Here is a 13,561-nt window from a genome sequence, read left to right on the forward strand (position 1 = left end):
AATGCTCTTCAACGACTAAGTGGCTTGTTAACTAGATTTGATCCAGAAGCATCTGTTGAAAAACTGCAGCATGAGTTGCTTGATTTTGCATCTAAGTGGAGCAGACTAAAACTCAGTCTTGAAGAAGAGTACAGTATCATCCAAGAAGTTGAAGATGAGCAAGACTTAGACACACATTATCTCAACTTTGATGATGAGATAGTACAGTCCGCAAATGTTGGGCAAAAAAAGTATAAGTGTAAGACTTGCAGGGACTGTATTGCTTGCTGCTATAGTTTATTATTGCGTTATAATCTGTACAGTAAAGCCTACACTTCTCTTTTTAATGCCTATAAGTTGGCATTGACTCTTTCCTCCTCTCAGGTGGCTTGTGAAAGATCTTTTTCTAAGCTCAAGTACATCTTGAATAGGCTGCGTAATTCTCTCTCTCAGTCACGTTTGGAAGCCTTTATGCTTATGTCTGTGGAAAAAGATGCTTTAATGCGAATAAGCAATGAGAAAATCATTTATCTTTTTGCCTCCAAAAGCAAATTGATGCAAGGGATGTTAACACTTTAAAATGTGAGCTCAAGTTACCACATTTCTAAGCTGAGCACTTCTAATAAAATATTTTCTTTGATGGTTGCACTCTTGACATGAAAAGAATTTGACTTTTGCATGTTACTGTCAACATTTTGAGGACCATTTATAAATATCAAACAATGCAGTGCAATAACCAGAGTTGACCTCCTTGCGTTGTTCTCTTTGAGCCTGCTTTACACCACGCACACACCTTTGTACCATAGTGAAAGCCTGTGAGCATTACGTCTACTGTCTAGCATAGGCTTTGCACTGAAACAAGTAATATCCATCCAATACAAAATCCTATGCTTAGGAACACTTTAAAAAATGTTTACTGAACTGTATTTATGCTGTACTTTACAGCATACATGCATTCTTGGAAAACCTCAAGAAGGCGTCAGCTTTTGTTTTAAATCCAGATCTACCTTTGTTAGTAGGTAGGACGTTACATCAAAACCCATGGGTGGTTGCTTGGGGACTTGCTCCGACATCTCATCTGCGAAACACCCTCTTGACACAAATGAATGCAAAGTGCAATAGAATATAACACTTGTTTACGAAGAAGTATGTTGTTATGTTTTATAGTATATAAAATCATATTAAGGATTTGCTACTACAGGTAGGTCATGTTAGCTGTTTACAATGTCAATATACCTAGTCATAATGTTGTGCACTGTTTCGCTTTACATGACATCCTTTATTTAAGCACTGTTTACAAAACTCAGGATATAAAAATCATTTAATGTTTGCACATTGTCTTGTACACTTTTTACTCTGAACCTTTGTACACTTGTTTGAAGTTCAGTGTGTTTTTAAATGTCTTTATGCTATTTTATATGAAGAATAAATTGGTTATATTTAAATTCATGTTTCATGCTTGACATTTCATTTTTTAGTGTTCACTGTAGCAATGTCTGTGATTTATGATTGGGTATCCTGGTGCTCTATAAGGTAATCATTTACTATGCTTTAAAAGTTAATATCATCTAATATGTAATGAAAAATGTGTTGAACAATGCTTTCTTTAGGCCTTTCTGTCTCCCAAATTTTCTTGGGGGGTACAAGTTCAAACTCCCCCTAGTCGTTGTTCACAGCGCTTGCTCCCTACACACCATGTGGGGGTTGGTCTCACTTTTACTTTGTTCTCTCTGATTCACTACTTGTGTCTATTTTTGGTGCTCTCTGAAAGAATGCCTATGAATACATATGACTGGGTGGGTAACCTGATGTTCTTTAAGGTCATCATCTACTGTTTACTGTGCTTTGAAAGTTGATACAATTTAAATATGTAATGAAAAATATGCTGTAAAATTCACCATTTTGGTCTGTTGTTTTTCAAAATTTTCTTGGGGGGGGAGAACCCCCCCCAAACCCCCCTAGTGGCCGTCGGGCTCGCTCGCTGCGCTCGCTCGCTACGCGCTGGACGGGGGCTGGTCTGCTACGCGCCAGACGGGGGCTGGGCTTGCAAAATTTGCCAGGGTTGCTTTCAGTTCCCAGTCCGGCCCTGGCTATTACACTTTTCTGTGAATAGCTGAACAGCTGCCAACTTGACTTAGGATGGACTCATCCACTAAAGCAACCCTCAAATTAACTATTTAGATGTCACAGTAAAAATATCAGAAAACCAACTATACAATACAGTGTTCTGTAAACCCACAATATTCTAATTCAGTCCACGTCCCCTGAAAGATGGCCTTCCTGATGGTCAATTCTTGTGCATTTGCCGCAACTGCAAACTCAAGGAAGATTTTTTTTCAGGGTAGGTGATACACTTGCCAAACTCATGGAGAGAACGTACCCAAAAGGCTTGTCAAAAGTTCACTCAAACGTGCCTGGAATTCACACAGGGAATTACTTCTACAACCCAAAGAAAACAATATTAGCTCCATCACCCCCTTTTGCCCCATCAGAAAGAAACTAAGAGCATCAAAAAACACTGGAAAATCTTATCCATAACAAACATGCGTTAGCGCAAACCCCAGGTATCATTCAAACGAGGACGTAACATGACCATCTAGTGAGGGCACACACTCTAAAGGCAGCGATAACACCATACAAGTCCTTCTGAACCTTCCACCAGTGCAGACACACTACAAATGTGGAAACCGCACAGCTTGTAATCTGACAATAACCACGAAAATAATCCACCGTGGGAACATTCAACAAGATCTCAATTAATTTTCTAACTGTAACTAAAGTAGTTTTATCTACTGTATTCGTTGCCCCTGTGATTAGATCTATATTGAATAAACAGCCCAAAAGTAAAAGCAAGGATCTCCCAAAACAAGAGGAGAATCCGCTGCGAAGTCACCATGGCACATCTGGTGGAACATTTTCTACTGCAAGGACACAGAGAAAATGACTTTTGGCAAGTGATCGAAACCATCAAACCACAAACGAGAGGCGGCAACAATTAACACCTGCTCAACAGATTGGAATGAAAATGGATTTTCAAATGCGAGTGTGCAACTAATGGCTTGAATCCACAAGATGAATAGAATGCTATCATATAGAATCACTGATGACTTCATCTCCCCCTGAAGGTTTACTAACACTGAAATATAATGTTTCTATGTGTGTACGTCATTCCATGTCTACAATTCCACTTATCAGTTGCTAACTCATTTACCTTTTTTCTGTTTAGTCAACTGCTATAATTTTTGCAATTGTTTCTGCTTTTTTTCCTGGCTTTTCAGTTATGTGTTTAGTATTTTCAGTGTGTCTGAAAAATGTCCAGAGCACCACCACAATCACAAATAAAAGGTCCTTCACTTAGCGGGTCCATTCATGTAGAATCAAATTTGATGAGCAAAAGGTAGACACAGAAAAGCTGCCAATTTTATTTGTTTTTATTCCGTAAAGAAACACAAAGACAGCCGCGTGTTTTATCGCACTAAACACTTTTTCAAGGCTTCAATGTAGTAAAGACGATTCCTCCAAATGAAAATAAAAAGAGTAGCCAAGTTATGGCCCCCGGAGCCCAAACACAGTTGTCAAAGCAAATAAGGTCAGAGCACAATACAATAAGAGTATAAATTGCCGGGACCTTGATAAGTCCAAAGCATTTGAGGAGCTAAGTATGACAAACGCTAAATGCCCTGGATTGCCCTCAACAATGTAGTCCATTACACTGCAACCAATGGTAATTATGTGGGTCTTGTTGAAATTAAATTGTTCAATGCATGTTTGTCATTTCAATAGTTTGGTCTCATATTCCTCTTCGACACCCTATAGGTCCTCCTGTAGAGGAGTTTTTGTACATGTACGTATCAGCAACTCACCTTGGACCTTCTTTATGTTTGGGGACCAAGGCCTTTTAATTGACTCATTTAATTTTAGTTTCCTTCCACCTCAGAAACTGCGCCACCTAGTCCTGATTTAGTCGGGCGGTGTAGCGTCTGCTATCCTGACTTGCTCCTCTTTCATAAGCCAGCTCCATAGGCCGGATGGCCATGAGCTACCAGCACTTAAGGCCAGTCTTCCCTTTTGGACCCACCTTCTCTAACGGGCCCCATGGCCTTGTTGTCATTCATTTAATTAAGCGCCCTTTCTACTTTCAAGCAACTGAAGCTATAGCCGTATGGGCGTCGCCAATAATGCAGCTCTAAACCCATCCAGTATTCTGGTAGCCCTAGGCTGATAGCAACTGGCACAAAACCCCATTTGCACCCGGCTCCCCCTTTTCAGTCAGCATTGATCCAATATTAGGCAGCTATTTCACAATATGTTGTAAACCTTCCCAATGCAACGGTAAACATTGTTTACCAGAAATGCTTTTCCCCGCAGGAAATTACAGCTCGGTCGTTACAACGATCGCACTGTAACAACGCGTACCATTATTCTGCAAGTCGCAACAGTGACTTGCGGATGGGTCAAAAGGTGTTGGATTTAAAATCCAACACCTTCCCTACTGTTGTACATACTGGAGGTGGAATAGTTAAATATACTGTTCCTACATCCAGAGCCCCCCCCCCCCAGATAAAGTCATTGTTACGATTGCTGGGTAATGGTATGCGTTGTTACAACACAGTCGTTTTAACGACTGCGTTGTAATTGCCTGCGGGAAAAGCATGTGTTACAAGGAGGCATATTCCACTGCAACACTCGCGTTCCCGGCATGATTCATTTTAATATTTCTCAGTTATTTAGGGCTAACTTGGACACCTTTGACTCCCTTACCATAACTCCCTGGAGAGAACACCTCTCCTAGATTGACTCCCGTTTTCCTTCCTTGTGCGACCAGCCCAAGCCAGTTTTGCTCCCGCCACCCAGCTGTCCAGCCCTCCCCGACCTCTACTTAATGGCGGCCGCTGAGGGGACAGGCGAGCAAGACCACTGTCTCATTGTCAGTGAAATTGCTCTCCCACCCTCGCAGCTCCACCATCAAGTGAGGCCCTCCTGAGCCCCTGCACCCTTGAGTGTTGGTGTTAGAGGCCCTCCTCCACCCGCAGGTTATACCTGTGCCTCTTCCCTGGTGGGACCAACAGGGAAGAGGCACTTCACTGGACAGTGGACCCCTGACTGCTCGCTTCGCTGTGCTTTTCCTCTCCTTTTCTGCTCCATTTCTACTCGTTTTTCACCCTCATTTTTATTTCACCCTTTCACTCTCTATCTCTGTCCTTCACTTTTTCCTTTTTCCCCACTTTGTGCCCATTTTCCCCACCGCTGCGGTCCCCGCAGCCCCTCCCCCCTAGTACGATCAGCACATCCAGCCCAAGCCAGTTCCCCTCTCCGCTCCTGCCTCCCAGCTGTCCAGCCCTTCCCGACCCCTACTTAATGGCGGCTGAATGCGCGCCAAAGGCAAGCCTGTCTGCGCCCGTCCGCGACCTCCGCACTGCCAACGCTAAGACCCAGCGGCACTCCACGCACTCAACTCAGGTCGCAACAACTGCAAGCTAGCATCACCAGCCAACACCCACAGACCCTTCAGCTGACACCGCTGCCGGCATTCCTGCAACACCGCCAGGAACATGGACCAAGCACAACCTGCCCGCAAGAACACAACCGAACCGAAGACACTGCAATGCATCCTCCTCAACGTCTGATCACATTTGAATATATCAGTAAGAAGGAAATAAATCAAAGGTTGCACGCAACCACCCTCATTCACTACCACAAGAACCAAAGAATACCGCGAGGACTTAGAATAGCGCTCAAACCAATGCTGTGCAAAAACAATAAGAAATTCATCGAGAAATGGTACCAAATTCTAAACAAATGTTCACTAGACCTAATTCTATTAATTGTGGAGGAACTCTCAAAAGCTCTTACAGAAATTGAGGAAGAGATCAACGCATTAAAGACACAAATGAACGCAATTCCAGACCTAGACAAAACTCTAGAAGACATCAACAAAAAGCTAGAACGTTATTCCAAAGAGGTCAATGAAAGAAAAGTGAGGAAATATCGACGAGACACGTTAGATTATAAACTGGAAGAGGTATACACGTGGGCTGAGATATACAATCAAAAAAAATGGCAACCTCAACAATCGACTCAAAAAACAGCCACCACTTCTTCTCAAGAAAGTGTCGTTTCAGATTCTGAAATTTCACAAACCAGACCACCTGTAGCCACAATGGATAAATCCACAAAACCGTCCACTAGCAAAACAGGCCAAAATCAACCGGCTTTTTTAGATGTAAGCCCGGCAGCAAACGCCCCACCACAAGAAGGAGCAAAAGAAACCGAGGAGGAAATAGCCAAAAGGACACGGAGTCAGCTGTCGAAAACAACTTAATCATCAACATCTCTTCGAAACAACTAACCAAGGCTCAAACTAATCTTCTAAATAAAGGTACCACCTTCGTACCTACCTACAGGTCAAATGCAGCAGAAACAGAAATTGCTTTGTTCAAATTTTTCAGAAATCTGAAACTGAGGTATTTCTTTAAAGACGCACAAGAACAACAACCCATTGACATGTGGGATAAAGATTTTAGACCTCAAAGTTCCTTCTGTGCACCGTTTTCACACAAAACCATTGACGCCTTCGAAAGGTCTATAACTACGGAAGTCCAAAAGATACCTTTCAACAAACCTAAGAAATCAAACTTGTCACCTAAAGAATGGAATACCCTAAAAAACCTAAGTCTGGAAGAGAAGTTAACTTTTCAAAAAGCTGACAAGGGAGGAGCATTAATTGTAATGGACACATCTTTCTATATCAACAGTGTGAATCTACACGTTAATAATCAAGACATCTATCTCCCACTTGAGAGTGATCCCACAAGAGAATATCAACAAACTTTACAAAACATAATCGATCATGCCTTAACCATGAATTGGATCAACAAAAAAACCCATGCATATTTCATGATGAAATTCCCAAGGAGACCGCAACTATACATGTTGCCGAAAATCCACAAAGATACTGTCAATCCGCCTTTCAGACCCATCGTCTCCGCCTGTGGGTCAATCTCAGAACCAATTGGTAAATTTATTGACAAATTTCTACAACCTATCGTTCAAAAAAGTGTCACCTACATCAAGGACACCACAACTTTTTTAAACTTACTGAGCTCAACATCATTACAACAAGATTTCTCATATTGGTTGTGCACTATTGACGTCACGGCTCTTTACACATCCATCCCTCACAGTGAGGGCATTGAAGCTCTAGAATGGAGCCTATTGAATAGTGATTTAGAAGAATCTCAAAAAGTGTTCATCTTAGAACTCATGCAATTTGCTCTTTATCACAGCTACTTCGAATGGCAAGGACAATTTTTTAACCAGTGCAACGGGACATCCATGGGTTTTGGGGGGGCCCCCTCATACGCGAATATTTTCATGCAGAAATTCGAAACTGATCATATTCTATCAAACCCTGATTGGATGGATGGATTAACAATCTTTAAACGTTACATTGATGACATTTTCGTCATATGGCATGGCTCGAAAGAACGATTAGAGTTGAACATTCACACTCTCAACACCAAGAACGCACGCATCAAATTCACTCATACTATTGAGAAAGAATCTATCTCATTTTTGGATGTACAAGTAATGGTCAATAACAACACCATCAACACCAAGGTTTTCAAAAAGCCAACCGACAGAAACACCAGCTTGCTCTTTCAGAGTTTTCACCCAGATTCTTTGAAGAAACACCTACCTACGTCGCAATTTATCAGGTTGAAACGGATCACATCTCGTGACACTGATTTACAGGTTGCCCTGAATGACCAAGTAATGAGATATCAAGAAAGAGGATATCCGGAAAACACAATATCCAAAGCTTTGGAAAAAGTAAATAAATTAGAACGGAATACATTGCTACAAGCTCAAGCAAAAACTGAAGTCAAAAAGACAGTGTGTGTACTCAAATTTTCCACGGAATCTAACAAAATCAAGGGTATTGTCAATAAACATTGGCACCTAATTCAATCTGAACCTGACCTCAAAGACTTATTCAGTGACAAGGTCACATTTGCGTTCCAAAGATCGAAGAACTTACAAGAACTTTTAAAAACACGCAAGAAAGTAAACGCCAATTGGAAAGGAATGCTCAAGTGCTTGAATTGCATTCATTGCAATAATGTTATGCCAGGAAAAATTTTCACTCATCCAACTAAAGGCTATCCTATTGAACTGAATCACACCAGCACCTGTGATACCACTAACTGCATCTATGCAATCAAATGCCCTTGTGGGAAAGTTTATGTCGGCCAAACCGAGCGTAAAATAAAAACACGTATCACTGAACATAAAAGCAATATCCGTCAGTCTAACATGAAATCATCCCTAGCTAACCATTGGATAGAAGCAAGACACCAGATATCCCAACTCAAATTTACGGTTCTGGAAATTCTCCCACAACGCCCTGACGTGGATCCACTGAAACAAAGACTACGATCAGAATTCCACTGGATTAAAAAACTTAATTCGACACATCCTTTTGGGATGAATGACCGTGTTGAACATTCATGTTTTCTTTAAATGACCAGCAGCATTGTTGTTTCTGACCTATTCAGTCCGTCTATTTTGTAATATGTTTAATTTGCTCCATTTTGCATATTTTATTATCATGTTTTTTGATATTATTGTTTACGTTCGATACCCTCTTCCCTATGAAGCATTCACACTCATATCACGTGATCAGAGTCTTCTGACTACACACGTCTCTCTATACTCCACTCCTATTGGGTTCTCTTTGTTCCATTCTCGTATTGGTGGTTTTGCCGATCACATGACCCCGTGTTAAATACTCCATGCACTTTCCACTACACACCGAGGTTCACCGAGACTCGTTCAAGGTTGACGGTTACTGCCGCTATTCCGTAAGTTTTTGTGATATTGACGACTGGGACTGTTTGGTACACACTCGTAACTTGTAAAGAGCACTGGGTTACTTACTATATCTATCTGAAGTTATACATCGGTTTGTTTTGCACCGCCGTTTTTCCATTTAATTCACGAATCGACCTTTCCACCTTTTAGACACCGCTATATACTCTTTCTGCATTCCGGTTCTCCATTTTTTTACGTTTTCGTTCACCATTTCACCTAGACATTATGACATTTGTGGCAGCATCTAATTCTTGGTCCTGTCTTATCCCTTGTTCACAGACCCCTGACGAAGGGTCGAGGTTTATGACCCGAAATGCATTGGGTGATGATAAATGCAAGCTAACTGTTAAAATGGCGACATAAGGAGCACATTATGTTTGCAAAGAAACGAATATGAAATAATCGTATGCACCAATGAATGAAGAATTGGTCGTAAAAAACAAACAAATAAAGAAAAACCTGTGAAGAAGCATTATTGTTTCGTGTATAACTGAGTGCGTAAACTCGAGGATCGTTGATTCTATCCCCACCACTACACTCGACAAACACGCCACCAAAATCTGGGACCTCCTCGACAGCACCACCCCGGACGTAGCTTTCTTCACCGAAACCTGGACCAACACCACCTCGGGACCAGACATCTCCATCGCCATTCCTCAAGGATACAAGATCTCCCAGAAGAACCGCCCCACCTGCCCGGGAGGAGGAATTGCCATCGTCCACAAATCCACCCTCCGCCTGGGCACACTCCCCGACAAGCCCACAGACCTAATGGAACACCTTCACTTCAATATACAGGCTGGCCCTACCACCACCCTCCGGGGAACCCTCATCTACTGACCCCCTGGACCCCACGTACCATTCACCAACTCCATCACGGACATCATATCCCCGCAAGCTATCGCATCCACCAACTACACCCAGCTGGGAGACCTCAAATTCCACCTCGACAACCAACTAGACCCCAACACCACATCACTCCTGGACAACCTTCACAACATTGGACTCCGCCAGATCGTGACCGATCCCACGCACTCAGCAGGACACACCCTTGAACCCCTCTTCACAACAGGCAACTCCATCACTTTCAGCCACACCACCGAACTCCCCTGGACAGACCATCGATGCATGCACTTCACCTTCAGAACACCCACCATCCACAGACACCATCACCTGCTCGCACGAACAAACTGGACCAAAATCATCGATGACCAGCTCACCTCCTCACTTGGCAACTCTATCCCAACTACCACGGAAGATGTCGACCCAAACACCGCAGCCCGAACTCTGCACAGATGGATCATGGACAGCACCAACACCATAGCCCCCTCAAGAAGAACAACAACACACACGCCAAGAAAGCCAGATGGTTTACCACCGAACTTCGAGAGTCCAGGAGCACCTGCTACCGCCTCGAGAAGGCCTGGTGGAACTCCAAATCCACAGAAGCCCACAACAACTTCAAAGCTGCCACCAAAGATCCCCACCAACTCATCAGAAACACAAGGAAAACAGCGATCGAAGACAGAATATCCACACAGGCACACAACAGCAAAGAACTCTTCATCATCATCAAGGAGTTCGCCCAACCCAGCAGCGAGTCCACTGACATTCCTCCCGCAAAAGACATCTGCAACAAACTCAGCACCTTCTTCCATCACAAAATCACACAAGAGTGATCCTCAACCTGTCAAGACACTGCCACATCTCCCAGCACATGCGCACACTCCACTGGCTCCCCATCGAGACTAGAATCATCTTCAAGATCCTCACCCACGCACACAAAGCCCTCCCCAACACCGAACCAGCATACCTGAACAGCCGACCCAATTTCCACGCACCCCAAAGAACCCTACAATCTGCCCAGCTCTCCTACACTATTTTACCCCACACCAGAAAGACCAGATCGGGAGGCCGCTGCTTCTCCTTCTTCGCGGTCAGAGCCTGGAACGCTTTACCACTCCACATCAGACAGACAACATCACTTCCATCTTCATGAGGAACCTCAAAAGTTGGCTCTTCGACAGACCCCCACCTCCTAGATGGACTGGAACCTACACCTCCCCAGCGCCTTGAGACCCTTATGGGCGAGTAGTCGCACTTAAACACGTGATTGATTGAACATAACCGCCCTCCCAAAAAATACTCCCAGGAGACATGCAACAATTCAGTTGAGAGTACTCATCATAGGGAAATAAACAGCTAATCCATGCAGGTTTACTATGCAAGCATCCATTGCAGCAGTCGAAGCGCATAAAGAAAAGTATGGGAACTGTGATCCAGAGTACGATGGGGGCGGATCCAGAGTACGATGGGGGCGGATCCAGAGTACGATGGGGGCGGATCCAGAGTACGATGGGGGCGGATCCAGAGTACGATGGGGGCGGATCCAGAGTACGATGGGGTGGAGCCAGAGACGTGGCTTAAAAGAACAAAATATTCTGGAAATATTTTGTTAGTCTTTCACCTATAGGTAACTACATATAAAATATAATGCACAAGCCTTAAATCAAAAATAAATGTATCTTTTTGGAAATTAATTTTTCCGTTAGGAAAGGTCAATAGTTAATAAGTCCATTTCAGATGTCTGCGGGTGTAGCCCGACTGTCTTGGACAATGCATGGGGGGGGGGGCAAGGGGGGGGAGAGTCATGTGTATTTGTAGTGCTAATACGTCCAAACCTGTGACAGAAAGCACAGTGAAAATGCAAGTCATTGGTTTAAAAAAGTCTATTACACATAGTAAAAGATAGGTTGCACACAGTATAAATAGGCTTCTGGAAAAAAGTGCAAAAGGATAGTTTAAACAGTGCCTTCAATAAGTAATGTTTTCAGTATTACATTGACTGCACCTTGTGAAAACCTTTACTATCGCTTTTGATTAAATGGACAAACTCCAGATTCTTTCAGCTAAAGCCTATATTGGCCTTTTATATTTGCTGATTAAACAGCTGCACAGATTTACAATTCTTTAAAAAAGCAGGAACCCTGGAGAATAGGCTGATTTCCTCTTTAGCCGGCTCACCCCTGTCTCATTCGCAGTAGAGGAGTCCCCGTCAACCCCAAGCCACCGCACCGTTGAGGAACGGATGTTTTTGTTTGTGTTTTGTAAACAAAAATAAAGCATGGGATCTGTTATGATAAAATTAATATAGCGTGCTTGCTTAAGTGGTCCCCCCCACCTACATCGACCTCTGATCTAAGGTCAAAAGTGTTTCATTTCGTGCTACCAGGATGACAATGTAAACAAGCAGTGACAGCTCAACGTTACTGGAGTACAGGTAGCCTAGGGAGACAGCGTTCAGCGGGTTACTAGGTAACAGCAATCAGCATACCCACAACCCTTGCCAGCAGAGTACACAGCTTATTGGGAAGAAGCTAAGCAAGACTCCTGAAGTCTCCCAGGTCCATGCAAACAGTCCCGGGTTTAGTTTCTGGTACTGTCGCCCTAGCATAAATGGAGACACAAAACCACAAGTACCAGAATGCAACGAACAGACTGGGCGACCTATTCACTCAGGGAATTTGCAAACGTGAAACCTCGTCATTCTAGCAGGGGAAACCTTTTCGACTTTAGAAGCTAGAGACAAACAACGTAGTTGCTCACCCAGCGCGCCTCCTGCAACGCCCTGTTCCTGTGCTCCGGACACAGCTGCGGCTGGCTCTCCAGCACAGCTCTGCTGAAGTCGCTGCACATCTCCAGCACCTCCCCGAGGAGGCGCTTGTTGTAGCAGCGCACCCGGGGGTCTCGCTCGGCGGCTGTCCCCGCTTCCTCTCCCTGAGGTGCAGCCATTCCGCCCACTGGCATCCCCGGGACCGGGCCGGGGCTTGCCGCCATTTTCTTCTTTCAAAAGCAGTTCCACCAAACCGGAAGCTCTGTGCGGTGCGCGCGCAGCACGCGCTCCACTCTACAAGTGGCAAACGCTCTTTCGGGAAACAAAAGTTCCTCGGAAAACAACTTTTCGTTAATATTTTGTCGTAGTCTTGCTAAGCACCTAAGGAATGCGGCGGATTTAGAAAATATTGACGGGTTGGATTACATTATTAGTGTAGTTTTCATTTTCTTTGCAATGCACTCGCGAAATGCGTTTCAAGTTATTTGTAAAATATGTGTGCGTAAGACATTAAGAAACATCGTTTTAGTCTCTTTTGCATAGCTGCCAAGTTTTCAGATTGCTTACGTGTGACATTTCCATGCTTGCAGTCTACTTAGTGATACTCAAGGGCCAAAATGTATGACACTTTCTCGCGAGTAAAACCGAGCAAATAAAGTGCATGGAAACGGATCAATATCATATATTACAACATTTTGAGCAATAAGAGGCACTAACAAGCATTTGCAATGCAATAGGTCTTACATCTGTGAGAGGTAGAACTATTGGCGTTGTAAATGGCATTGTTTTTTACTTATGTTTTTTTTATAGAGGAGTGCGATATAAAGAAGAGCCCATAAATCAGCTGAGTTTTCTAGTTATGCTCAGTTGAAGGTGATCCTTGTGCGACTGAATGGAGTTGTTAACTTTGTAAAGAGCCTGGGGCAATAGATATGCCTTGTGTGCGTGGCAGGTGCGCAGCCGATTTGTGCAGACAACACACCACACGCTTGTATAGCTGGGTGCGGACTGCCACCGCGCCCTTCGCCCTCACGGCGGCGTGTGTGCAACATATCCGGCCTGACCGCTGACTCATTTCATCCCATCCCAACTCAG

At 43.7% G+C, this 13,561-nt stretch overlaps 1 protein-coding gene across 1 annotated transcript in view; it reads right to left on the reverse strand.

Moving 5' to 3' along the window:
* The window catches only part of NSL1 (NSL1 component of MIS12 kinetochore complex), a 149,876-nt gene extending 137,139 nt beyond the window's left edge, over nt 1-12,737 (reverse strand). The window contains exon 1 of the mRNA XM_078649753.1: nt 12,460-12,737. Within this exon, the coding sequence (XP_078505879.1) occupies nt 12,460-12,690 (231 nt within the window). The 5' untranslated portion in view covers nt 12,691-12,737. The remainder of the gene's footprint in view (nt 1-12,459) is intronic.
* Between the last annotated feature and the right edge of the window lie 824 nt (nt 12,738-13,561).

This window comes from Lissotriton helveticus, chromosome 6 (genome assembly GCF_964261635.1).
Source record: "Lissotriton helveticus chromosome 6, aLisHel1.1, whole genome shotgun sequence".
NCBI lineage: Eukaryota > Metazoa > Chordata > Amphibia > Caudata > Salamandridae > Lissotriton > Lissotriton helveticus.